The following is a 26,275-nucleotide window of genomic DNA, read 5'->3' on the forward strand; positions in this document are numbered from 1 at the left end:
ATTATCAGAGGAAAATGCCCTGATATCCTAGAACCTGAGGGTAAAATAGAAATTTTAAAAATCCATCAATTGCTACCCAAAGAAAGATCTCAAGAAAACTCCTAGGAATATTAACCAAAGTCCAGAGCTAATCATTTAAAAGCAGAAAAAAAAAATGCAAGGCATCCCTTCCACATTTGTAAGGGTCAGGGGCATAGCATCCCCACAATCTGAAAAATCCATATAAAACTATTTGGCTCTCCCTTCACACCAAAGAAGAGGTCTGAATTTTTTCTTTTTCTTTTAAGGAGTAGTTATAATACTTACTGTAAAAATTGGGAAGTATTTGGTCACAGGTCAATGTTAACATTTTTAGCCTCTGTATATTGTCTGCTGGCTTTCACATCCTATTTACAAACTTCAACTTTTTACTTATTTTAACTTTAAAAAAGAAATTGTGTATATTTGTGGTAATTAAAAAATAAAATATGTTGATATTATATAATACTATATGCATATTTTAAGCATTTTTGAGTTTCTAAACTTTTTCTGTCATCTGTTGACTTTCAAGTGTTGTCTGAGGCTTCTGCAAAATTTCCAAAAAAATTTCTATTTAATTTCTTAGCTAATCTATGATGTATGAAAACTGTGATGGGAAAATTACAATATGGAAGAGATACCTTTTTTGGGTTTGGGAACAACAGTTAGAATCACACAAGATTTAACTGCCACTACTTTAAATGAAGGGAAGTCTTGGAATTAAATATTTCAGAAAACAAAAGAACTGGGAAAACAACCAAGAATAATCTTCCCAGCAAATGAGTATAAAAAAGGTAAAGAGGAGTCATCAGATGATAGAGGAATTTCAAGCATTCCTGATGAAAAGATTAGAGTTTTATAGAGAAACATAACTTTTAAATGCAAAACTGAAGAGAAGCATAAAAGGTAATCATAACAGAGAAATCATATTGGACTCAATATATGTGAAAATGATACATGTATCTTTGAGGAAATTTATTATCATTAGTGCAGTTAGAAGGACTCTACTTAGGGAGTACAGGAGAGAGTTGATTATGTTTGGATGATATGAAAAAATTGGAAAGGGAGAAAGAAGGATGTCCTAGGAGAAGAGGGAAAAGAATGAGGAAAATTTTCTCATGTGAAAGAGGTGCACAAGGAAGAGCATTTATTTTGGAAGGGAAATATTAGGGGACAATGCTTGAATATTACTCCCATCTAAATTGGTTTAAAAAGAAAAAATTTATATACATATTCAATTGGTAACAGCAATCTATCTTATTCAACAGAGAAGTAGGAAGGGAAGGAGATAAGAAAAAGGGCAGATACAAGAAGGCAATGGTCAGAAAAAATATAGACTTTAGAGGAGGGACAGAATGAAGAGAGAGAAGGATAAAAAAGAAGCAAACAGGAGGTGGGGAAATTTGCAATTAGTAATCTGAATTGGGAATGTGAATGGGATGAATTCATCCATAAAACAGAAAGCAGCCTAGAAGTTCCAGATTTCAAATTGTATTAAAAAGTGTTAATCATCAAAATAATCAGATACAGGCTAAGAAATAGAATAGAAAGTCACCATATTAATCTATTGTTTGGTAAATCCAAAGACCCAAAGATTCAACATTTGACAAAAATTGCTGGAAAAATTGGAAAGCAATTTGACTGAAACTAGGCCTAGATCAACATTTCACCCCACATACCAGAATAATGTTAAAATAAATTAATGATTTAGACATAAAGGGTAATATCATGTGTAAGGTAGGGTAGCGTGGAAAAATATATCAAAATATATTCAAACAAGAGACAGAGTGGATTATGGGAAATAAAAAAAATCATTTTGATTCCATGAAATTAGAACTTTTGCACAAATAAAACCAATACAGCCAAAATTAGAAGGAAAATAAGAAAGCAGGTGGTTGGGGGTGGGGTGGGGAATTTTGTAGAAAGCTTCTCTGAAAAAGGTCTAATTTCTCAAATATTATAAGAAATGGAGCCAACTGTATAAAAAATAATAGCCATCATCCAGTTGATATATAGTCAAAGGATATGAAAGGTAGTTTTATAAGTCAAAGCTCTCAATAGCCACATAAAAAATGCTCTAAATCATTACTGATTAGAAAATGCAAATTAAAACAACTTTGAAATACCACCTCACACCTGTCAGATTGGCTAACAAGACAGAAAAGAAAAATGACAAATGCTGGAGAGCATATGAAAAAATTTGGACACTAATGAACATTGATGGAGTTGTGAATAAGTCCAGCCATTCTAGAGAACAATTTGGAAGCATGCTCAAAAGGCTACATAACTACGAATTCACTTTGATTCAGCAATAACACTACTAAGTCTGTATCCTAGAGAACAAAGAAATGAGAAAGAACCTATTTGTAGAAAAAAAATTTTTAGTAGTTCTTTTGTGGTGACCAAGAATAAGAAAAGAGAATGCTCATCAATTGTTAATGAGTAAACAAGGTGTGGTATGATTATAATGAAATACTATTTTGGAAAACCAACGAGCTAGATGGTTTCAGAAAACCCTGGAAGACCCATGAAAAGTGAAGTGAAAGAAAAAAAAAGAGAACATTGTGCATAGTAAAAGTAACAATGTAAGGATCTACCATGAAAGATTTAGTTACTTAAATCAAGATATGGCTCTAAGACACTTCCAAAGGAAAAATGAGTGAGAAATTATCAACTTTTGAGAATAGATTGAAGCATACTTAAAAAAAAACCTTTTTGTATTTTCATTGTTTTATTTTTGACTTGCAAGATGGTTGATTGTGAAATATGCTTTTTATGACCTTATATGTATAATCAAATCAAAATGCTTGTCTTCTCAAGGAGGAGAGAAGGTGGAAGAGAGGGAAAGAAACTGGAACTTAATTTTTTTTAAATAAATGCTTAAAAAATTTTACATGTAATGGGAAATACTTAATGAATTAAAATAAACATTTTCCTGGTCCTAGAAAGTCAACACTGCCAAAAATTATTTCTAATGAAAGAAATTAGAAAAGGCAGATAAAAGTTGTGGTAAGATGCAATTAATAAAATGGTGTGAATCTGACTGAAGAAACTTTAAGGTTCTGGTTTGCTTGACTTTATTCTTCACAAAAAATGCTAATGGATTTAGTAGTACAAGGTTTATAACAATGATGGGCAAACTTTTTAAAGAAGGGGTCAAAGGAAAGGAAATGCTCATCTGTCAGTCTGTTTCTAAGGCAACTCTTTTGAAGTTTCATTGTATTGTATCCTATTCATTGTGTTTGTCAGATTAGGAATAATGCCGTGTAGCCTGGTAGAAGATTTCAGGGGGTAGCATCTGGCCTGTGCAGTAGTTTGCCAGTCACTGGTTTAGATGATCTAAATAAATTGTAAAGAATTTCAGAGATGTGGGAATCAAGTGGAAATGCTAAAGTAGTTAGTTTACTAAAGTAATCTTTATTTTGTTCTTGACTAGAAATATGAAACCAAACCATAATAAAGGCTTTGCTTGGTATTTAAGTAAAGCACATTCATTCTCTACCACATGATGCTAAATCATGACTTGCAATTACAGAGGAACTACTATATAAGATCCTCTTATTTGTGTTCATCAAACTGTCTAAATTAATGAATCAGAGATAAATAAATTTTCTATGTATTATGCATAACTCAATCCACAAATAGAGCAAATCATTGATATAGTGGAGTTTTTAGCAGTCAGAATTAGACTTTGAAGGCAAAGGAGTACTCTTGTTGAAAAGGGAGCCACACAAAGGAAACAGGAATGCAGAAGATAAAATTTAGTGTAGTTTGGAGCACAGGAGAGTAATTTTTTTCCTAAGGCCAGGTCTGAGTAAATCCAGGGAAACTTCTAAATTCCTAATACCCAGAAGTCAACAAAAATAGATAACACTTATACATGTCCAACTTTACAGCAGAAGGATCCAAGGAATATGTTCTGTATTAAAAGTCTGTTTCCTGGGGCAGCTGGGTAGCTCAGTGGATTGAGAGCCAGGCCTAGAGATGGGAGGTCCTAGGTTCAAATCTGGCCTCAGACACTTCCCAGCTGTGTGACCCTGGGCAAGTCACTTGACCCCCATTGCCTACCCTTACCACTCTTCCACCTATAAGTCAATACACAGAAGTTAAGGGTTTAAAAAAAAAGTCTGTTTCCTGTTCACCACATCACCTTCTTCTGCATTGTCTGATTCTAAACTATTTATTTCTATATTTTTCAGAGTCTGAATTTGAATGTTAATAGGACATCTAAAGAATAATGTGATGGCTGACATGGGCAGGAAGAACTACAGAAGTTCTCAGGAGAAGGATATCCTTGTGAGTTGGAGTTTCATGGAAGAGGTAAGACTAGGGTAGAGCTTTAAAAGCTAAGTGAGAAAGATAGGCAGATATAAGGAAGGAGGCATTCCAAAGAAAGGAAATAGTATAAACAAAAGCAACTTGGCAAAAAAGAAAAAGACCTAAGAGTATCTTTAAGGTACAATAAATTGATTCTGGGGAAAGAATTAATATGTGAGACAGATAAGTGAAGTTACTAAAATCGGTTGGATTTTATATTTTGCCTCTTTTTGTAATGCAAGCACAGCACAATGTCTGGCACATAGAAAGTACTTAAATACTACAAAAATTCTGAATTCTAGATTTATCATTTTGGACATAAGTAGGGTCATTTCTGAGCATAGAAATGACAATTAAAGGGATGTTTTAGTAAAATTAATATTGTAACACATTTGGTAGGTAAAAAAAGACCTAAGTTCATGACTTCACTCTGATACATTCCAGCTATGTCATCTTAGACAGGTCATTTCACCTCTTAGTGCTCTAAGGCAATTCTCTAAGACTATAAATTGCATAATGTCAGCCTGCATTGACAGTTTCCTCACATGGGAGTTCCCTACACCAATGAAATTACAGGTCTAATTCTCATCTCTAGCTATAATTGGGCAACAGGGTTCAAGAAAGAGTAGAAAGGACAAATATTAAGGAAAGAAAGAGTTTTAGTAGTCTAGATGTGAACAGCAAAATGCCTGAAATAGAATAAAAGGGAAAGGACTGAAAAACACTAGAAAAATCAACAGAATTGTGTAAGGGATCACAAGAGAGGAAAAAGCCAAAGATGACTCAGAAGTTTTAGCCCTGGAAAAGTAGAATAATAGCACCAAGGGCACAAACAGAAAAGTGGGAAGGAGGGGTATAATTTAGAGCAAAGACTATGCATTTCACTTTGGACATCGAAGTGGAAACAACCAGCAGGAAGGAAACAATCCACCCAGTTTTGTGAACATCATCCATTTCTCAGTCTGTTTGAAGCCTTATCTAGTCTTAGGGTTGAACTTTAAGTGTTTTTTCTCTCCTTTTTTCCTTTCCCTATTCTTTAGCTCCAACTCCAGAGGGCTGAGGAAAAACTTTAAAATTATGAAGTCTGGGGATCAGAAGAAATCCTGACAGTTATTCCTCTTGGACTTAATCTATACCTGCTCTCTCAGGACAATATACATACTGGCACAGCACCTACAAGCAGTAAATGCTTAATAATGTTTTTACTGACTGATATTCTACTTTTATCTGAAATAAAAAGTATGTTTAAATTTAATATAAAAGTAACAGTTTGTGAGGATGAGGAGATATTTTAAGAATTTTTTAAAGAACTTTAAAAGCTTTGCTGTTTCTCATAAAAAAGAGTTAATTCTTTCAAGATCTAGCTCAAATACCACATCTGTAGGAGTAAACTGCATGCACACTTGAACCCATTCACCTATATATCACATCTAAACCTATTAATGTACATATTGTGCTTTCTCTCATTATAATGTGAGCTCTTTAAAAGCAAGAACTCTTTTGTTTTGAACTTTCTTTGTATGTCTAGCATTTGGAAAATTCTTGCTAAGTGATTTGATAGGAATAGCTCTTTCTTTTTCTTTGGATATCAATAAGAGAAATTTCAGGATTATAAGAAAAGAAATCATATATTTTATAATCTCTATATGCCTTAATATTATATACTTCAGATATAATAATAATGATCCTGTGTTTCTTTCATTGCATAGTTCCAGTCCTGCTTTATTCATTTTAACAATCAAACACTAGTACAGATACTACAAACTGCTGCTGATTTTGCAAAGCATCCATTCCCCCTCTAATTCCCAGAGTACTCCTTTCCAACTAGCTTACTACAGTCAAAGGCAGCACCATATTTTCCATTCTCTAGAGCCTCAGGGCCTTGGACATATTTTAGTACTTCTTTGTACCTTCCTCAACCTTTCCTTATCTATTTCCCTAAGAGATAATTCATTATTAAACTAGATTACTCTAAATTAAAACATCCCATTTACTGTCTCAGTGGCACTTCATGCAAAACAGATAAATGTAGGGGAAAACAAATAAGAGTTTATTATGTAAATTGATGATGATGTGTTATCATTATAGTCAACTGGATGATCTTAAATAGCCTGGGTTTGAACTCCTAACACTGAACAAGAGCTATGACTAGCAATAAAATATCTTACTATTTATAAATTTACAAAAATGTTATTCTATTTCCATGTACATTGAACTAGCTGAACAATAACACTATTTTTTCTGTATTTTTTTTAAATTCATAAAATAGATTGAGTTCCATTCTCTAACACACACTGCCTACATGAATCTGAGCAAATCATTTGACTTTTCAGGGCTCTACAAACTTGATGACATTAGAAACTGAAGAGAAGGTATCAGCCTCCATTGGTACAGGGAAATGTTTTCTACTAGGAATACCACTAACATCACACATCTAGTTTCTGTGCTTATCCCCAATGGAAGAAAAGCTTTTCTTGCAAAATGTCCAGTTCTACACTTGGGCCATTTTAAATGAAAATAGTAGCAATTAGTTATGAGATTAACAGACTAAACAAGCCTTACCAGAAAGTAGTAAATAGCAGTAGAAATTTTGATAAATCTGGCATCTCTATATTGGAAATGAGTGAGCTGAGCCTATACATTTAAAAAGTGAATGGGGTCATTTATCTGAAGAATTGGTTTCTTTTTTTCCAGAGGAATCACTTTAAATAGGCTAAAATTCAGGGAAGATATTGCTCAGCTTTTGGCAAAAATAGATTAATACAGGCTTGTTCCTGAAAAAATGTTTTTTTTTTCCAATTTCAAGAATCAAATTTAAAACAAAACATACAACCTGTAATGTCAGAGAACAGGGGCCTACTGTGGCCTACAGCAGTGATTCCCAAATTGGTCACCACTGCCCCCTGGTGGGTGCTGCAGCGATCGAGGGGAGTGATGATGACCACAGGTGCATTTATCTTTCCTATTAGTTGCTATTAAAATATAAAAAAAATTAATTTCCATGGGGGTAAGTAATATTTTTTTCTGGAAAGGGTGTGAAAAAGTTTGGGAACCACTGGTCTACAGTGTAAGCACACAAAAATTTTTAACACTCAAAAAATTTTTATCAATTCTCACATTTTCCATTTTCATTAAAAAAAAGTCAATAAGCACCTACTTACAAATCTGCTATAATGTCAGGCATTGATGATAAATATAAAAGTTAATATTCTCTTTTCTCAAAGAGCTTACATTGTACTGAGTGGATGCAACATGTTCGCCTTCAAGCATGTAAAGAATAGAACATAAAAAAATGTTTTAATCTCTAAAATCTGAAGGAATGAAGAGAAGACTTTTGAAGGAGACTGCACTTGAACTGAGTCTAGAAAGCAAATAGGAATTCTAAGAGGTCAAAATAAGGAAGGAAAACTTATGGTTAAAAACTTGAGGGTCTTTTTTATTTCTTTTTGTTGTTTAATGAATGTTTATTTTATCAAAGATAATTTTAAAAATCCTCTGGGAGGCTTGTATTATAATCACAATAGAGCAGATAAGGAACTCACCAAGCCTTAGTTTCCTCATATGTAAAATGAGAGGATTAGACTAGAGCAGGGATTATTAACATTTTGGGGGTCAGTCTGGTGAAGCCTAAGGACTCCTTCTCTGAAGAATCCTTTTCATTGAGTAAAATAAATGCATAGGATTACAAAGGAAACTAATTATATAGAAATACAGTTATCAAAATGTACGTAAGTATATTTTTATGCTACATTAACCTTTATTATTTTTGGCAAAAGAAATGAACTAATTTAAGCTTAATGTCTGTTCCCTTGGACCTTTGAATTTTTCTTTTTCTTTTTTTTATAGAAGATATGTTATTTTCCCAATTAAATGTAATAACAATGTACATTTTCTGAAACTATAAGATCCAATTTGTCTCCCTCACTCTACTTCCTTCCCCTAGATGGTAAGCAATTTTATCAGGATCATACATGTGTTATCCCATAATACATAATATCCATATTGCTTAATGTTGTAATAGAATACTCATATGAAACCAAAACCCCCAAATAAAAAAAAACAGATAAACTAAAGTAAAAAATAGTATGCTTCGATACATTCCAATGACAACAGTTCTTTCTCTGGAGGTGGATAGCATTCTTAAGTCTTTCAGAATTGTCCTATATCACTGTATTGTTGAGAGTAGCTAAATCTTTCACAGTTGATCATCCTACAACATTACTGTTAACTGTGTACAATGTTCTACTGGTTCTGCTTATTTCACTTTGCATCAGTTCTTGTAGGTCTTTCCAGATTTTGCAGAAATCATCTGGCTCCTCATTTCTTATAGTACAATACCCTCACTATAGTACACCACATACCATTTTGTTCAGCCATTCCCCAATTGATGGACATCCCTTCAATTTCCAATTCTTTGCCATCACAGAAAGAGCTGCTATAAATATTCAAGTACTTTCGTTCAAATAGGACCTTTCTCCTTTTTTTTTCTTTAAATCTTTTTGGGATATAGACCCAGTAGTGGTATTACAAGATCAAAAGGTATAAGCAATTTTATAGCCATTTGGGCACAGTTCCAATTTGCTGCACAGAAAAGTTGGATCAGTTTACAACTCCACCAACAACACATTAGTGTCCCAATCTTACCACATTCACTCCAACATTTATTATTTTCCTTTTCTATCAATTTGGCCTATCTAATAGGTGTGTGATAGTACCTCAGAGTTGTTCTAATTTGCCTTTCTCTAATCAGGAGTGATTTAGAGCACTTTATATGATTAATGATAACTTTGATGTTTTCATTTGAAAATTGCTTGTTCATAGCCTATAACCAAAATTTGTTAATTATAAAACAACTTGCATTCTTATAAATTTGACTGTTTTCTATATATTTGAGGAATGAGACCTTTATCAGAGAAAATTTGCTTTAAAATATTTTCCTCAAGTTTGCAGTTTTCCTTTTAATCTTGGTTACATTCATTTTATTCATATAAAACTTTTTAAAATTATAATAATCAAAATCATTAATTTTATATCTTATAATTTTCTCTATCTTTTGTTTTTTCATAAATTCTTCCCTTCTCCAAAGTAAACTATTCTATATTTCCATAATTTACTTATGGTATCACCCTTTTCATCTAAATCATACACCCTTTATGACCTTGTTAATATAGGGCAGTAATGTCAAGCCTATGGAAAGAGTGCAAAAGATGGAATGCAGAGTGCTCTTTGTGGGCACTCAGCTATCTTCTTTCTCCACCCACCACCCCTACACCCCAAGTTCATTACTAGAAAGGAAGAGGGACTGGGGTGAAGCTGCTCCCCTCCCCCTCTCCAACATGTATGATGATGTTTCTTCATGTCCCCCATCCCTCTGCCCAGCAACCTCATGAAAGCACACATGGGGCAAGGTTGATGGTTCACAGGGGGCAAAGCTTTAGGGGAGCAGAGTGCTCAGGTCACTCCCATCCCCTCTCTACATTGGCTGAGAACATTCCCTATATCCTCCACCCCTCTGCCCATCAGCCTAATGGGAGCTCACAGTGGGTAACGTAGGTAGCTCACAGACAGCAGAGTTGGAGGACAGCAGAGCACTTGGGCCACTTCCCTCCCCTTCTCTACATTCACTGAGGATATGCCTCTCTTCACCCAAACCTCTGCTTAGCAACCCAATAGGAGTGCTTTCTCCCTCCCCTATGTGTGGTAGAAGGGGAGGAGTATACCTAGCATGGGGGGGGTGCCACAAGGTTTCTGTGGGGAGGGTACATCAATTGGTCTGGGGGAGTGGAGTGGGGTGGGGTAGGGCCAAGCATTCTGTCTCTAAAAGATTTGCCATCACTGCTATAGGGTTTGAGGTAGTGGTCTATGCTTAGTTTCCACCATACTGTTTTGCAGTTTTCCTAGCAGTTTTTGTCAAAAAATACATTCTTATCTCAAAATTTTGGGCTCTCTAGGCTTAGCAAATACTAGATTGCTATGATCATTTACTCTTATATATTATGAGTATAGTTTGTCTGTTTTTTAAATTAAGATCACAGATGCAAGGTTAAGAATATCTGGTCTACTTTTTTGGTTGCAGCTAAAGGACTACTAGAATTATAGAATTATAGAGATGGCAGAGATTTTAGCTAATATCTAGTCTATCAAGAAATATGTTTTCTTTGTCCTATCCAAATTCATGGGCACCCTGAAATCTATCCACATACCCTTTGGGAGTATGATGTCTCCAAGTTAAGATCCCTGCTCTAGGCTGTCTCTATACAATCTCTCTCCCCAAACTTAACTTCTACACCACTTCCCAGCTCTGACTTCCTCTAATTTAAAACTAATCTAAGAATAAGCAAACATGTATTAATAAGAACTTACTAAATGCCAGACATTATGTTAAACCCAGAAAATGCTAAGATACAAAGAGTACCTGTCCTCAAGGACCTTACAGTTTAAACAAAGTGCCAACATGTACACAAATAGATAAGTACAAGATACACAAAGAGTAGGTTGAAGGTAATCTACTGCATAACCCTGGGAAATTCCTTTAACCCTGTTGGCCTCACTTATTCATCTGTAAAATGAGCTCAAGAAGGAAATGGCAAATCATTCCAGTGTCTTTGCCAAAAAGAAATGGGGTCACAACGAGTAAGATACAATTAAAACAACTAAGCAACAACAGTGAGAGGAAAAGGCTAGAGACGCTGGAGAAAAGGCCTTCTTAAGTAAGTGGATGGGCTCTGAGCTGAATAACATGAAAAGGCAGGTGTTTTCAATCCTTTATTAACATTATCATTTATTCACTTATTGATCTCTTTTAGAAGTAACTGGCTAAATCAGCTACTCATTTTATGCTTCATTCCTAAATGGTATGGTTAAGATGTTAAATTATTATTTGTAGTACCCCTTCTCATATAATTAGTGTTTGAGTAGCACAATTTACTAAAAAAAAGGCTAAGTTCTTTTAAATTATTATTTTATAATATTCCTAACTGGCACACATGTAACATCAGTTAAACTGGTTTTATATCAATATATATTTTACCTTTACCTTAAAAGTTCACTTTCCCTTTTCTCCCCTTCTTTTCAGTTTTCTTTTATGTGTGGTCTTTCCCATATTCCTTGAGGACAGAGAATGTCTTTCTTCTTACTTTTGTATTCCCAGTGCTTATCCCAGCATGGAGAACATGACAACCATTAAATAAAAGGTATCATGGCTTGACTATAGGTCTATGAGTACCCAATTCTACTCCAGGAAAAAGTCTTATAAAATCTCATTTAATTCAAACTCATTTGAATTTGAAATAATTCATACAGAAGTTACACTACAATTTAGTTTTAGAGGGAAGCAGTGAGCTCCATGTGTTTTTTTCCCTTTCTTTGTATGCATAGTGCTTAACAAAATGATTGGCAGATACCTGACCACTTAATAAATGCTTCTTCACTGGATATGGTGAATGTTTAAAATACTAGACAGACTAAACTGTTTCCAGACATCCCAAAGTATTTCATTCAAGAAAAAAAATAAGCTAATTACAAAGCATTCTTTTCTATCCATAAAAGCAAATCTCTTTAGTTCTACTTATTAATTACTAGGATATTATACTTCAATCTAAAAAGGATCTTAAAGACCATCTAGTATAACTCATCTCTCCCCTTTTACCAATGAGAAAACTGAGGCCCAGTGAGGTTAAATGGCTTGCCCAAGGTCAAACAAGTAGTAACCAGCAGGATTTGTACCCATGTTTTTCATCTCCAAATCTAGTTCTTTTCCCACTGTGGGTTCCCTAAAAAATAATAGAATCATAGAATTTTGGAATCCCATGAGTCACCTAGACCAAGCTCTATATGATGTCTGAATTCCTAGTAAAATACCTGTAATAGTTCATACACTTTCACATTTCTTTAAAAATATCCTGTAAATCTGATTTTTCTATAGTTCAAACTTGCCTTCCAAACAAACAGACTAAATTACTGTTTATGTATTTCAAATTACACCAGTCTACCCAGATATTCTGCATAAGGCAGTCCTTTTCTTAGTCTTAGCCAAATTTATATTTGATCAAAATTAGGAATGAAAATAATTGATCATTTTGATTACTTACGGATACAAGTTGACAATGTAGGATCCGGCACAAATCCCAGTTTGCAGGTGCACCTATAGCTGCCCAGTGTATTCAAACACTCACCATTAGGGCATGCTCCTTGCATCTGGCATTCATTAATATCTATAGGAAGACACCAATAGATAATCAAGAAGTTAAGAGTTTGTTTTTTGGTTTGTTTGTTGTTTTTTTTGCAGAAACTATCTATAATTGCTTTTATTGTCCTGTTTGATAGGAGAAATAACCATCTAGTTATAAAATGGAATGCTGGTGGCTTGTGATTAAGCAGCCTACAAAGGCTTCAAATTCAATTAACACATTGACTGAACATTTGCCATTTTCTAGGCCCTGCAGGATGCTAAGAAGATTAAGACAAGATTTTCTGAACCTCAAGAAATTTGCAATCCAGTTTGGAAGTCAAGATAGAAATATAAGAGAGCTTGAAGACTTAAATGTCTATTTGAAATGATAGCAGAGATTTCAGATGATAAATTTACAGCTAAAAGATTATCAAATGCAATCACATCACTTTACAGATTATTGAACTATGACATGAGAAATATGAAATGACTTTATTAAGTTCACAAAGAATTTAGGGACACATGGAAAGACTGGGTCCTCAGACACCAAAGGCAGTATACCTCCCACTTATTTTCACTGGGATAGTATAATAAGCCAGTTTAACCAGCTGCCAAATAAGCAATCAATAATATAAAAATTCAAAGGTATTTACAAAGATTGCTTCAATGAACCTCAGGCAAGGAGGTGGTATTAGAATCACAGAGCGAGAAGGGACTTGAATGGCTATCTTGTCCAAACTATACACAAAAGAAATCCCTACCAAGATATACTTTACAAATTGTTATCTAGCCTCTGCTTAAAGACTCCCAATGAGGGTAATACACTACCTTCTTAAGAGGCCCATTCTCCTTTTAGACTATTAAGAAGTTTTTCCTTACATCAAAGGTAAATTTGCTTATTTTACCTTGCAATTTCTACCTTTAGCCCTTGGTTCTTCCTCTTGGTCCAAACAGAGCAAATCTAAACTATTTTCCATAAGACAACCAATCTAATACTTTAATAGAGTTATCATGTTCCTTTCCCTCTCCCAATTTTCTTTTTCTCAAAGTTAAATATCCCCAGGGCTCTTGAAGGGCCAGTAGAACCTGGATTAACAAAAATGGGGTAAAGGAGACAAGTAAGCACAAAATTTGAAGGCCAGACTTTTGGATACCAGGCTAAGTCTGGACTAAGGTAATGATCACAAGGATGACAAAGAGGGGATGGATATGAAAAAATGTTAAAAACAAAGATCTAATAGGATCTGGTGATTCACTGGATAAGTAGGAGGGAAGGTTTTGGAAACTAATAGTAGCACTACTAACAAAAAAAGTTAACTGGGAGACATCAAGAACTGAGAGACGGAAGAAGCAAAGATTAGCTTTACATACTCTAAATCATTAGAAATGTAGGGGGTATTGAGGAAATAGGCCAATCTTAGTGAGATTTATTTGGGAATAGACATCCATACAATCATAATTTAATGGTGAATCATAGGGAAATCATAATGATTAGTGTTTGAAAGAAATTCAAATTAAAATGTGATTTTTTAACAAAAGGAATATTTTGCTTTTCTATTTTATAACGCTTTATATTTTAATAAATTGTTAACTTCCCCTATATGACCTTTACTATAGTTTAAGCCCATTTTTAGGTTAATATGTCATGACCAGTGTCCTCTTCATATGTAAAGAGAAATAAAACTGTATCCAACTGTCAAGTACTGGTAAAAAAGTTCATTATCTTTAAATATTCCAAGAGCCCAAAGATGGTAAAAAGATGGCTCACTTGAATGCTTACTCGGGCTGAAATGAGAACATGGTAATATGTTTATAGAAGTATAATTGCATCCCATTTGAAAGTTACCTGAATTATAACAATTTACTTGCTACTTTACATATTCTATCATATGATCATGAAATTCTGAATACATGTCATTGCCTGTCATGTGCCATTAGACACAACGCATAACTAGAAATATTTTCTACTTATTCATTCTCTTTAAAAGGACTAGTGCAAACACGCTTCAAGAAAACGTTCCAAGCCAACATGGGACTTATCTAATGCCACTTAAGGACAATGCCCCAACTTAAATCTAAAGCTTAGGCAATCAACCAATCATATAAAAGGAAATTAAGAACACAATCAAAAAGATTGGGCACAGATTCCACTCTTATGCTGTGTCTCACATTTACAATAGACTGTGAATCTCACCTTCCCTCCTTTGAGCTATGCTCATAAATGATCACTCATCCATCATGTTCTTTTACTACTGCCCACTGTTATTGTACACCACTCCCACCTTGTATAATTAGTTCAAACAGATTGTTTTTCTCTAATACCAAGTTAAGAAGTACTCTGAGGAATGAGATTCATTCAGGTATACAAGGACAGAGAGAGATGCAAGCAATTCTGCAACATGAGACATTAAAAGTTGGGACGGATCTAAATGGAACATCATAGTAGAAGAAGATGGTGGTAACTTGTGAGAAAGGGAGGTAGGAATGTGCCAAAGATAAACCACATAGCTGACATTTTTGCCCAGAGCTGGCCCTATGCCCAAGAAAGGGCAAAGGAACACTCCTAAATTTTAGCAATACTTCTATAAAACCACCAACTTTGCAATACACCATTAATGGCTTTATAGAGACCTGCCAAGCTTCCACAGTACTCATTACCACAGCCAACTTCAAAATAAAGTACAAGCAGTCCCTGGATTATCCATGACCCAGATACAAAAGCATCTATCCAGTGTCTAATCTCTTTGAGCTCCTACTAAGTCCTCATTGCTGCTTCCATGGGAGCAAATGTGGAGGGGAGTGGGGAACACCTGAAATTTTCTTAAAACGAAAGGAAAACCTATTCATACCCTTTTATGTACTCAATAACAAAAATATAAATGAAAAGTGTGATTAAAAAAGCTTAATGCACTGAAATTTGCATGAACAATCTTGATTGAGAGGAGACATGAGATAATGCTAAGTCCCCAGAATATAAAAAAGGCAAAAATAGTTGCTATACTCAAGGAGTTTGCATTCTGATGAAGGAAAAGGTATATGACAGATATACAGCGTAGATGGAAGGCAATCTCAGAGAAGAAGGAAAGGAAGGGAGAGGGAAAGGTTGAAGAGAGAAGAGGATTTAGAAAGGCCTCCTGAAGAAGGTGCAATTTGATCTGGGACTTGAAAGGAATCCATGGAAGCAGAGGGAAAAAAGTAAGGAGAGAGAGCATTAACAAGCATAAAAGAAAAGTCAATAAAAAGACAGAATGTAGAAATTAAAAGCCCTGGGCAAGTAGGGCAGTGTCATTGAATGACAGAGTATGTGGAGGGGAGTAAAATATGAGAAGCTTGGAAAGGTTGAAAAATATCTAGATACAAAAGGTTTTTAAGCTAGTAAGAAGATTTTTAAAATTATTTTTATTTTAGAGGTAATAATGAGAAACTGGCATTTATCAAATTGGGGTGGGGATTGGAGATGGGCAGACATATCCTTTAAAAAACTTCAGCAGCTCTGATTAAGATGGCGGCAGAGTAAAAAGCAGCTGCTTAACCTCTCCTAACCGAAACATACAGGACTTCTCAAAAAGACATAAAAACAAATCCAGAGAAACAAAGGGACGACACAACAGGGCGCAGCATTGGAGGTATGTGGAATCTAGGCCTTTCCATGCTATAAAGGGGTAAAACAGCTCTCACTGAAACACGAGCTGAGCAAACCCCTACCCCAACCCACACCACCTACAGTGCCAAAGCCAGCTCACAAGAGTTAGAGCAAGTCTGGGGCACACATTAAGTCCTTGGCAGCTACCTGGGATCACCAGGGCCTGCTCCAGAGAGCAGCAAGACTTAAGACCCCGAGAGGCTAAAGAACATGGGCAGACTTTGAGCTCAGACCCAGAGTGCAGGCACAAGTGTGGGCGTGGAAGCAAGCCCAGACACCTATCCTGAGTGAAGACAAGGACTCAGATCTTGAGCCCACGTGTGGACCTTGAGTGGGGATCCAGTGCAAAAGGGGTTCACAACTGTGGAAGCAACACCCTGAGACTGTTAAAGGAGCCTTGGGCAGAGGAACAAGCAAGGGGACCACCAGGAGGCTTGACCCTGAGAACAACTAGACCCGAGACCTCAGGAGCCTAAAGAGAGCAGACAGGCCCTGAGTGTGAGGATAAACCTGAGAGGGTGCAGGGCTAACAATGGCAAGCCAGAGACAAGAACCCCAAAAGAGAAAGATCATCAAGAAGAAATCTGTAACACTTGACAACTTTTACACAGATAAAATATAGACAACAGAGCAAACATAAGGGGAGAACAAACAAGTAATCATATAAAAACCTTCCCAAAATAATGAAAACTGGCCACAAGTTATTGAAGAGTTCAAATCTGAGATGATGAGAAAGATGGAAGAGATTTGGCAAGAGAAGTGGGAAATAGCTCAAAAGGAAATAAACAGGTTAGAAGACAGAAACTCCCAACTGGAGAAAAATGCCCAAAAATCAAACAAAATGGTAAGCAAATTGGAAACCAAAATCTTGCAAGAAAATAATAGTTTAAAAGGCAGAATTTCACAATTGGAAAGTGAGGCTCAGAAACCAAATGAACTGATAAGCAAATTGAAGACAAGAAATGACCAGATTGAAAAGGAAAACCAAAAGATTATAGCTGAAAACCATTTCCTAAAGGCTAGAATTGAGCAATTAGAAGCTAATGATCTCTCAAGATAGCAAGAACAAATAAAACAAAGTCAAAAGACTGATAAAACAGAAGGATACATGAAATATTTCAATGAGAAAGTGACAGATCAAGAAAACAGGTCCAGAAGAGACAATCTGAGAATCACTGATCTTCCTGAAAAAGTAGAAATTAATAGAAATTTGGACTCCATACTACAAGAAATTATTCAGCAAAATTGCCCTGAAGTTCTACAACAAGAGGGTAATATAGACATTGAAAGGATAACAAGATCACCCTCTATACTAGACCCAAAAAAGACAATGCCCAGGAATATAATAGCCAAATTCAAGAGCTTCCAAATAAAAGAAAAAATTTTACAAGAAGGCAGAGACAACTCAGATATCAAGGAGCACCAATCAGGATAACACAGGATCTGGCAGCCTCCACACTAAAAGACCACAAGCCTTGGGATATGATATTCAGAAAGGCAAGAGAACCGGGTCTACAACCAAGGATCACCTACCCATCAAAACTGACCATATAGGGGGCAGCTGGGTAGCTCAGTGGATTGAGAACCAGGCCTAGAGACGGGAGGTCCTAGGTTCAAATCTGGCCTCAGACACTTCCCAGCTGTGTGACCCTGGGCAAGTCACTTTACCCCCATTGCCTACCCTTACCACTCTTCTGCCTTGGAGCCAATACACAGTATAGACTCCAAGATGGAAGGTAAAGGTTTATAAAAAAGGGGCAGCTGGGTAGCTCAGTGGATTGAGAGCCAGGCCTAGAGACAGGAGGTCCAAGGTTCAGATCTGGCCTCAGACACTTCCCAGCTGTGTGGCCCTGGGCAAGTCACTTGACCCCCATTGCCTACCCTGACCAATCTTTCACCTATGGGTCAATACACAGAAGTTAAGGGTTTAAAAGTAAAAAAAAACTGACCATATACATCCAGGGGAAAGTTTGGGCATTCAACAAGATAGAAGATTTCCATGCACAGAAAAGACCAGGACCAAGAGAAACATGAAAAGTTAAATAAGAAACAGAGGGGAAAGAAAGAAAAGTCATATTTTTTAAATTTGCCTCTTTAAGGGCTTCAATATGATCTAATTATTTGTATTCCTATGTGGAGAAATGTTATGTATAATTCTCTTTAAGCAACTCTATTCACTATTATAGTATTCACTATTATAGTAATTAGAAGAATTATTCATAGGGAGAGGTTGGAATACTAAATGGTCTAAGATGATATGGGGGTGGGAAAGAAGGAGGGGAATAGTAGAGGACACCAAGAGAAACTTAAATGAATAAGAAAAACAGGGTATTCTATTACACACAAAGAGGGCATGGGAAGGGGAAGGGATGAATACTATTATAAGAAGGAAAGGAAGAGATCATTATGAGGTAATAGTTAAACCTTACTCTCAGTGTAATTAACCCTGAGAGGGAAGAGTAGCTTTATCCATTGGGATGTAAAATTCTATCCAACCCTATTAGAAAGTCAGAAGGGAAAAACCAAGGAGAGCAGGGGAGTGGGGAGGTCAAAAAAGAGAGTGGAGGAGATCGGGGAGGGAATTCATTAGGCCTTAAAATTAAAAAGAGGGGAATAATAAGGGAGGGGGTAGAAAGAGAAGTAAATCAAGGGAGAGGACAAGGGTTACTGGCATAAAGCAAACCACTGGTTTAAAAGGAAATAGTGAAAAAAGAAGGGGTAGAACTAGGAGAGGATACCAAAATGTCAACAAATACACAAGTGATAATTATAACTCTGAATGTGAATGGGATGAACTGGCCCATAAAAAGGAAGCAATTAGAAGAGTGGATTAGAAACCAAAATCCTACCATATGTTACCTACAAGAAACACATATGAGGCAGGTAGACATACACAGGTTTAAGGTAAAAGGCTTGAGCAAAATCCTTTGGGCATCAAATGAGACAAAGCCAAAGTAAAAATAGATATGATTAAAAAAGACAGGGAAGGTCATTACATCCTGATTAATGGAAGTATACACAATGAGGAAATAACATTGCTCAATATGTATGCAACAAATGGCATAGCAACCAGATTCATAAAGGAGAAACTGGCAGAGCTCAAGAAGGAAATAGATAGTAAAACCATACTAGTGAGAGATCTAAATATTCCTCTTTCAAATCTAGATAAATCAAACCAAAAAAAAAATAAGAAAGAGGTAAGAGAGATGAATGAAGTCCTAGAAAAATTAGATTTAATAGATATGTGGAGAAAAATAAATAGGAACACAAAGGAATATATCTTCTTTTCAGTTGCACATGGTATATGCACAAAGATTGACCATGTAATAGGGCATAGAAACATTACAAACAATTGCAAACGAGCAGAAATAATAAATGTAACCTTCTCAGATCATAATGCAATAAAAATAATAATTTGTAAGGGCACCTGGACAGGCAAATCAAAAACTAATTGGAAATTAAATAATATGATTCTGCAAAACCAGCTAGTCAAAGAAGAAATCAAAGAAACAATCAACAATTTCATTGAAGAGAATGACAATGATGAGACATCCTACCAAACTCTGTGGAATGCAGCCAAGGCAGTACTCAGGGGGAAATTTATATACATGAGTGCATATATTAACAAATTAGGGAGGGCAGAGATTAATGAATTGGGCATGCAACTTAAAAAATTAGAGAGTGAGCAAATTAAAAATCCCCAGATGAAAACTAAATTAGAAATACTAAACATCAAGGGAGAAATTAATAAAATCCAAAGTAAAAGAACTATTGAATTAATAAATAAGACTAGAAGCTGGTATTTTGAAAAAACAGATAAAATAGACAAAGTACTGGTCAACCTAATAAAAAAAAAAGGAAAGAAGAAAACCAAATTGACTAAGAGACAGGAGGGAGGATCAGTGGAATAGACTTGGGGTAAGTGACATCAGCAAGACAGTGTATGATAAACCCAAAGAGCCCAACTTTTGGGACAAAAATCCACTATTTGACAAAAACTGCTGGGAAATTTGGAAAACAATATGGGAGAGAATAGGTTTAGATCAACATCTTACACCCTACCCCAAGATAAATTCAGAATGGGTGAATGACTTGAATATAAAGAGGGAAACTATAAATAAGTTAAGTGAACATAGAGTAGTTTACTTGTCAGATCTCTGGGAAAGGAAAGATTTTAAAACCAAGCAAGAGTTAGAGAAAATTACAAAATGTGAAAAAGAATTGGATGCATCAGGGAGAGTAAGAGTGAAGAATTGATGATGACTCTAAATTTACAGGTCTAAGTGACTGAGAAGATGGTTGTGTCCCTGATTTTTTTTTTAAAAAGTTTGTTTTTCTTGTGGTGGGTGGTAATGAGTTCTGTTCTCAACATACTGAGATGACTGCAAGAGAATGAGCTGGAATTCATCTGAAGAGGAGAGAGAAGAAACAGGGAAAGGAAAAGAGAAGGAAGGAAGGAAGGAAGGAAGGAAGGAAGGAAGGAAGGAAGGAAGGAAGGAAGGCAGGCAGGCACTTGAAAAATATGATTGCATCAATTTTATAGTTGAGGAAATGGAAGCAGAGGTTTAGTGATTTGACCAGGGTCACACAGTTAATAATAGGTCTTCCTAATGCTAGGCCTAATGAGCTATTCAATACTGCATATAGCTACCTTTTAGAGAAAGATGAAGGATTAGGACTGAAAAAAAATTATGAGATTTGGTGGTTAAGAAATCATTGCTAACTGTGGAGAGGGAAGTTTCAGTTGAATGGTTAGGCTAGCAGGCAAAGATTGCAAAGGGTTTAGAAAATAATATAAGGAAAAGGAAGTATAAGTTTTAAGTTTAGACAACTTTTCTGAAGGAATTTAGTCACAAAGGTGGGGTTGGAGAGATATAAGACAATAATTAGAAGAAACAATAGGATCAATNAGATCAAGAAAACAGGTCCAGAAGAGACAATCTGAGAATCACTGATCTTCCTGAAAAAGTAGAAATTAATAGAAATTTGGACTCCATACTACAAGAAATTATTCAGCAAAATTGCCCTGAAGTTCTACAACAAGAGGGTAATATAGACATTGAAAGGATAACAAGATCACCCTCTATACTAGACCCAAAAAAGACAATGCCCAGGAATATAATAGCCAAATTCAAGAGCTTCCAAATAAAAGAAAAAATTTTACAAGAAGGCAGAGACAACTCAGATATCAAGGAGCACCAATCAGGATAACACAGGATCTGGCAGCCTCCACACTAAAAGACCACAAGCCTTGGGATATGATATTCAGAAAGGCAAGAGAACCGGGTCTACAACCAAGGATCACCTACCCATCAAAACTGACCATATAGGGGGCAGCTGGGTAGCTCAGTGGATTGAGAACCAGGCCTAGAGACGGGAGGTCCTAGGTTCAAATCTGGCCTCAGACACTTCCCAGCTGTGTGACCCTGGGCAAGTCACTTTACCCCCATTGCCTACCCTTACCACTCTTCTGCCTTGGAGCCAATACACAGTATAGACTCCAAGATGGAAGGTAAAGGTTTATAAAAAAGGGGCAGCTGGGTAGCTCAGTGGATTGAGAGCCAGGCCTAGAGACAGGAGGTCCAAGGTTCAGATCTGGCCTCAGACACTTCCCAGCTGTGTGGCCCTGGGCAAGTCACTTGACCCCCATTGCCTACCCTGACCAATCTTTCACCTATGGGTCAATACACAGAAGTTAAGGGTTTAAAAGTAAAAAAAAACTGACCATATACATCCAGGGGAAAGTTTGGGCATTCAACAAGATAGAAGATTTCCATGCACAGAAAAGACCAGGACCAAGAGAAACATGAAAAGTTAAATAAGAAACAGAGGGGAAAGAAAGAAAAGTCATATTTTTTAAATTTGCCTCTTTAAGGGCTTCAATATGATCTAATTATTTGTATTCTTATGTGGAGAAATGTTATGTATAATTCTCTTTAAGCAACTCTATTCACTATTATAGTATTCACTATTATAGTAATTAGAAGAATTATTCATAGGGAGAGGTTGGAATACTAAATGGTCTAAGATGATATGGGGGTGGGAAAGAAGGAGGGGAATAGTAGAGGACACCAAGAGAAACTTAAATGAATAAGAAAAATAGGGTATTCTATTACACACAAAGAGGGCATGGGAAGGGGAAGGGATGAATACTATTATAAGAAGGAGAGGAAGAGATCATTATGAGGTAATAGTTAAACCTTACTCTCAGTGTAATTAACCCTGAGAGGGAAGAGTAGCTTTATCCATTGGGATGTAAAATTCTATCCAACCCTATGAGAAAGTCAGAAGGGAAAAACCAAGGAGAGCAGGGGAGTGGGGAGGTCAAAAAAGAGAGTGGAGGAGATAGGGGAGGGAATTCATTAGGCCTTAAAATTAAAAAGAGGGGAATAATAAGAGAGGGGGTAGAAAGAGAAGTAAATCAAGGGAGGGGACAAGGGTTACTGGCATAAAGCAAACCACTGGTTTAAAAGGAAATAGTGAAAAAGAAGGGGTAGAACTAGGAGAGGATACCAAAATGTCAACAAATACACAAGTGATAATTATAACTCTGAATGTGAATGGGATGAACTGGCCCATAAAAAGGAAGCAATTAGAAGAGTGGATTAGAAACCAAAATCCTACCATATGTTACCTACAAGAAACACATATGAGGCAGGTAGACATACACAGGTTTAAGGTAAAAGGCTTGAGCAAAATCCTTTGGGCATCAAATGAGACAAAGCCAAAGTAAAAATAGATATGATTAAAAAAGACAGGGAAGGTCATTACATCCTGATTAATGGAAGTATACACAATGAGGAAATAACATTGCTCAATATGTATGCAACAAATGGCATAGCAACCAGATTCATAAAGGAGAAACTGGCAGAGCTCAAGAAGGAAATAGATAGTAAAACCATACTAGTGGGAGATCTAAATATTCCTCTTTCAGATCTAGATAAATCAAACTGAAAAATAAATAAGAAAGAGGTAAGAGAGGTGAATGAAGTCCTAGAAAAATTAGATTTAATAGATATGTGGAGAAAAATAAATAGGAACACAAAGGAATATATCTTCTTTTCAGTTGCACATGGTATATGCACAAAGATTGACCATGTAATAGGGCATAGAAACATTACAAACAATTGCAAACGAGCAGAAATAATAAATGTAACCTTCTCAGATCATAATGCAATAAAAATAATAATTTGTAAGGGCACCTGGACAGGCAAATCAAAAACTAATTGGAAATTAAATAATATGATTCTGCAAAACCAGCTAGTCAAAGAAGAAATCAAAGAAACAATCAACAATTTCATTGAAGAGAATGACAATGATGAGACATCCTACCAAACTCTGTGGAATGCAGCCAAGGCAGTACTCAGGGGGAAATTTATATACATGAGTGCATATATTAACAAATTAGGGAGGGCAGAGATTAATGAATTGGGCATGCAACTTAAAAAATTAGAAAGTGAGCAAATTAAAAATCCCCAGATGAAAACTAAATTAGAAATACTAAACATCAAGGGAGAAATTAATAAAATCCAAAGTAAAAGAACTATTGAATTAATAAATAAGACTAGAAGCTGGTATTTTGAAAAAACAGATAAAATAGACAAAGTACTGGTCAACCTAATAAAAAAAAAAGGAAAGAAGAAAACCAAATTGACTAAGAGACAGGAGGGAGGATCAGTGGAATAGACTTGGGGTAAGTGACATCAGCAAGACAGTGTATGATAAACCCAAAGAGCCCAACTTTTGGGACAAAAATCCACTATTTGACAAAAACTGCTGGGAAATTTGGAAAACAATATGGGAGAGAATAGGTTTAGATCAACATCTTACACCCTACCCCAAGATAAATTCAGAATGGGTGAATGACTTGAATATAAAGAGGGAAACTATAAATAAGTTAAGTGAACATAGAGTAGTTTACTTGTCAGATCTCTGGGAAAGGAAAGATTTTAAAACCAAGCAAGAGTTAGAGAAAATTACAAAATGTGAAAAAGAATTGGATGCATCAGGGAGAGTAAGAGTGAAGAATTGATGATGACTCTAAATTTACAGGTCTAAGTGACTGAGAAGATGGTTGTGTCCCTGATTTTTTTTTTAAAAAAAGTTTGTTTTTCTTGTGGTGGGTGGTAATGAGTTCTGTTCTCAACATACTGAGATGACTACAAGAGAATGAGCTGGAATTCATCTGAAGAGGAGAGAGAAGAAACAGGGAAAGGAAAAGAGAAGGAAGGAAGGAAGGAAGGAAGGAAGGAAGGAAGGAAGGAAGGAAGGAAGGAAGGCAGGCAGGCACTTGAAAAATATGATTGCATCAATTTTATAGTTGAGGAAATGGAAGCAGAGGTTTAGTGATTTGACCAGGGTCACACAGTTAATAATAGGTCTTCCTAATGCTAGGCCTAATGAGCTATTCAATACTGCATATGGCTACCTTTTAGAGAAAGATGAAGGATTAGGACTGAAAAAAAATTATGAGATTTGGTGGTTAAGAAATCATTGCTAACTGTGGAGAGGGAAGTTTCAGTTGAATGGTTAGGCTAGCAGGCAAAGATTGCAAAGGGTTTAGAAAATAATATAAGGAAAAGGAAGTATAAGTTTTAAGTTTAAACAACTTTTCTGAAGGAATTTAGTCACAAAGGTGGGGTTGGAGAGATATAAGACAATAATTAGAAGAAACAATAGGATCAATTAAGTGTTTTCTTAAAGAAGATAGAGAAATAGGCATGTTTGTAAACAGCAAAAACTAATAGGGAGAGGCAGCTGGGTTGCTCAGTGGATTGAGAGCCAGGCCTAGAGATGGGAGGTCCTAGGTTCAAATCCAGCCTCAGACACTTCCCAGCTGTGTGAACCTGGGCAAGTCACTTGACTCCCACTGCCCATCCTCACCACTCTTCCACCTAGGAACCAATACATAGAAGTTAAGGGTTTAAAAAAAACTAATAGGGAGAGGTTAAAGTTAGGATAGTAGATACAAGTTGATGGGAAAGACAGAAGGGGATTGGATCACAAATGCATGTACAGGGATTGAGCTACCAAAAGTCTACCCCTATATCTGAGACCAGAGTGAAGGAGGAGGAAATAGTAGAGGAAACAGTGTGAGGAGACAAAGGACCTTGAGCCCAGCTATACCATAGTTGGAAATGACATGTTCAGATCTATTATATATATATATACATATATATATATGTATATATGTATGTATATATATATGCCTTATGAGAAGACTTTTAGTTTGTGCTCTCTTTTCCAAATGCTCCAATATGTGTACTTAAAATTTATCAAAAGAATATTTTTAGTTACCATTCTCACCATATCATTTTAATAACTGTCTTTGTTTCGAGTTAAATATATTTACTGACTCACTAATAAGACCTCATCAGGGCAATTTCGAATTATGCCCAAAGGGCTTAAGAACCTTTGATCTAGTAATACCACTACCAGGTCTATATTCCAAAGAGATTAAAAAAATTAGAAAGGACCTGTTTGTACAAAAATATTTATAGCTGCTGTTTTTGTGGTGGCAAAGAATTGGAAACTGAGGGGATGTCCATCAATTGGGAAATGGCTGAACAAATTGTGGTATATTATGGGGATGGAATATTATTGTGCTATAAGGAATGATGAACAGGATAATTTCCAAAAGAACTGGAAAGACCTATATGAACTGATACAGAGTGAAATAAGCAGAACCAAGAGAACATGATACACAGTAATAACAATATTGTGGAACAATCAACTGTGATGGACTTAGTTACTCTTGGTAATACAATGTTCCAGTACAGTTCTGAGTGACTTATGATAAAGAATGCTATCCACCACCAGAGAAAGCTGTTAGAGTAATAATATGGATGAAAGCAAAAGATTTTTCACTTGTTTATTGGTTATATGGGGTTTTGATTTTATAAGATTAGTCACTTAAAAATTGCACAATATGGAAATGTGTTTTGTGTGATAGTAAGAGTTATAATGTAGACTGAACTGCTTGCCAGCTCGAGGCAAGAGAAGGGAAGGAGAGAGGAAGACAATTTGGATCATATAACTTTGGAAAAGATATGTGGAAAATTTATTACATGCAATTGGTAAGAATTAAAATAATTTTTTAAAGACCTCCATCAGTGGGTGCTTATGAA

General features: G+C 35.8%; 1 protein-coding gene across 24 annotated transcripts in view; it reads right to left on the bottom strand.

The window, feature by feature from the left end:
- The window catches only part of LTBP1 (latent transforming growth factor beta binding protein 1), a 481,657-nt gene that overhangs the window by 157,591 nt on the left and 297,791 nt on the right, over nt 1–26,275 (bottom strand). For all 24 annotated transcript variants that reach the window (XM_044663664.1, XM_044663663.1, XM_044663682.1 and 21 more), the window contains one exon: nt 12,426–12,548. In XM_044663664.1, coding sequence (XP_044519599.1) covers nt 12,426–12,548 — 123 coding nt within the window. The remainder of the gene's footprint in view (nt 1–12,425; nt 12,549–26,275) is intronic.

The sequence above is a fragment of the Gracilinanus agilis genome, chromosome 2 (genome assembly GCF_016433145.1).
Source record: "Gracilinanus agilis isolate LMUSP501 chromosome 2, AgileGrace, whole genome shotgun sequence".
Taxonomy (NCBI): Eukaryota; Metazoa; Chordata; class Mammalia; order Didelphimorphia; family Didelphidae; genus Gracilinanus; species Gracilinanus agilis.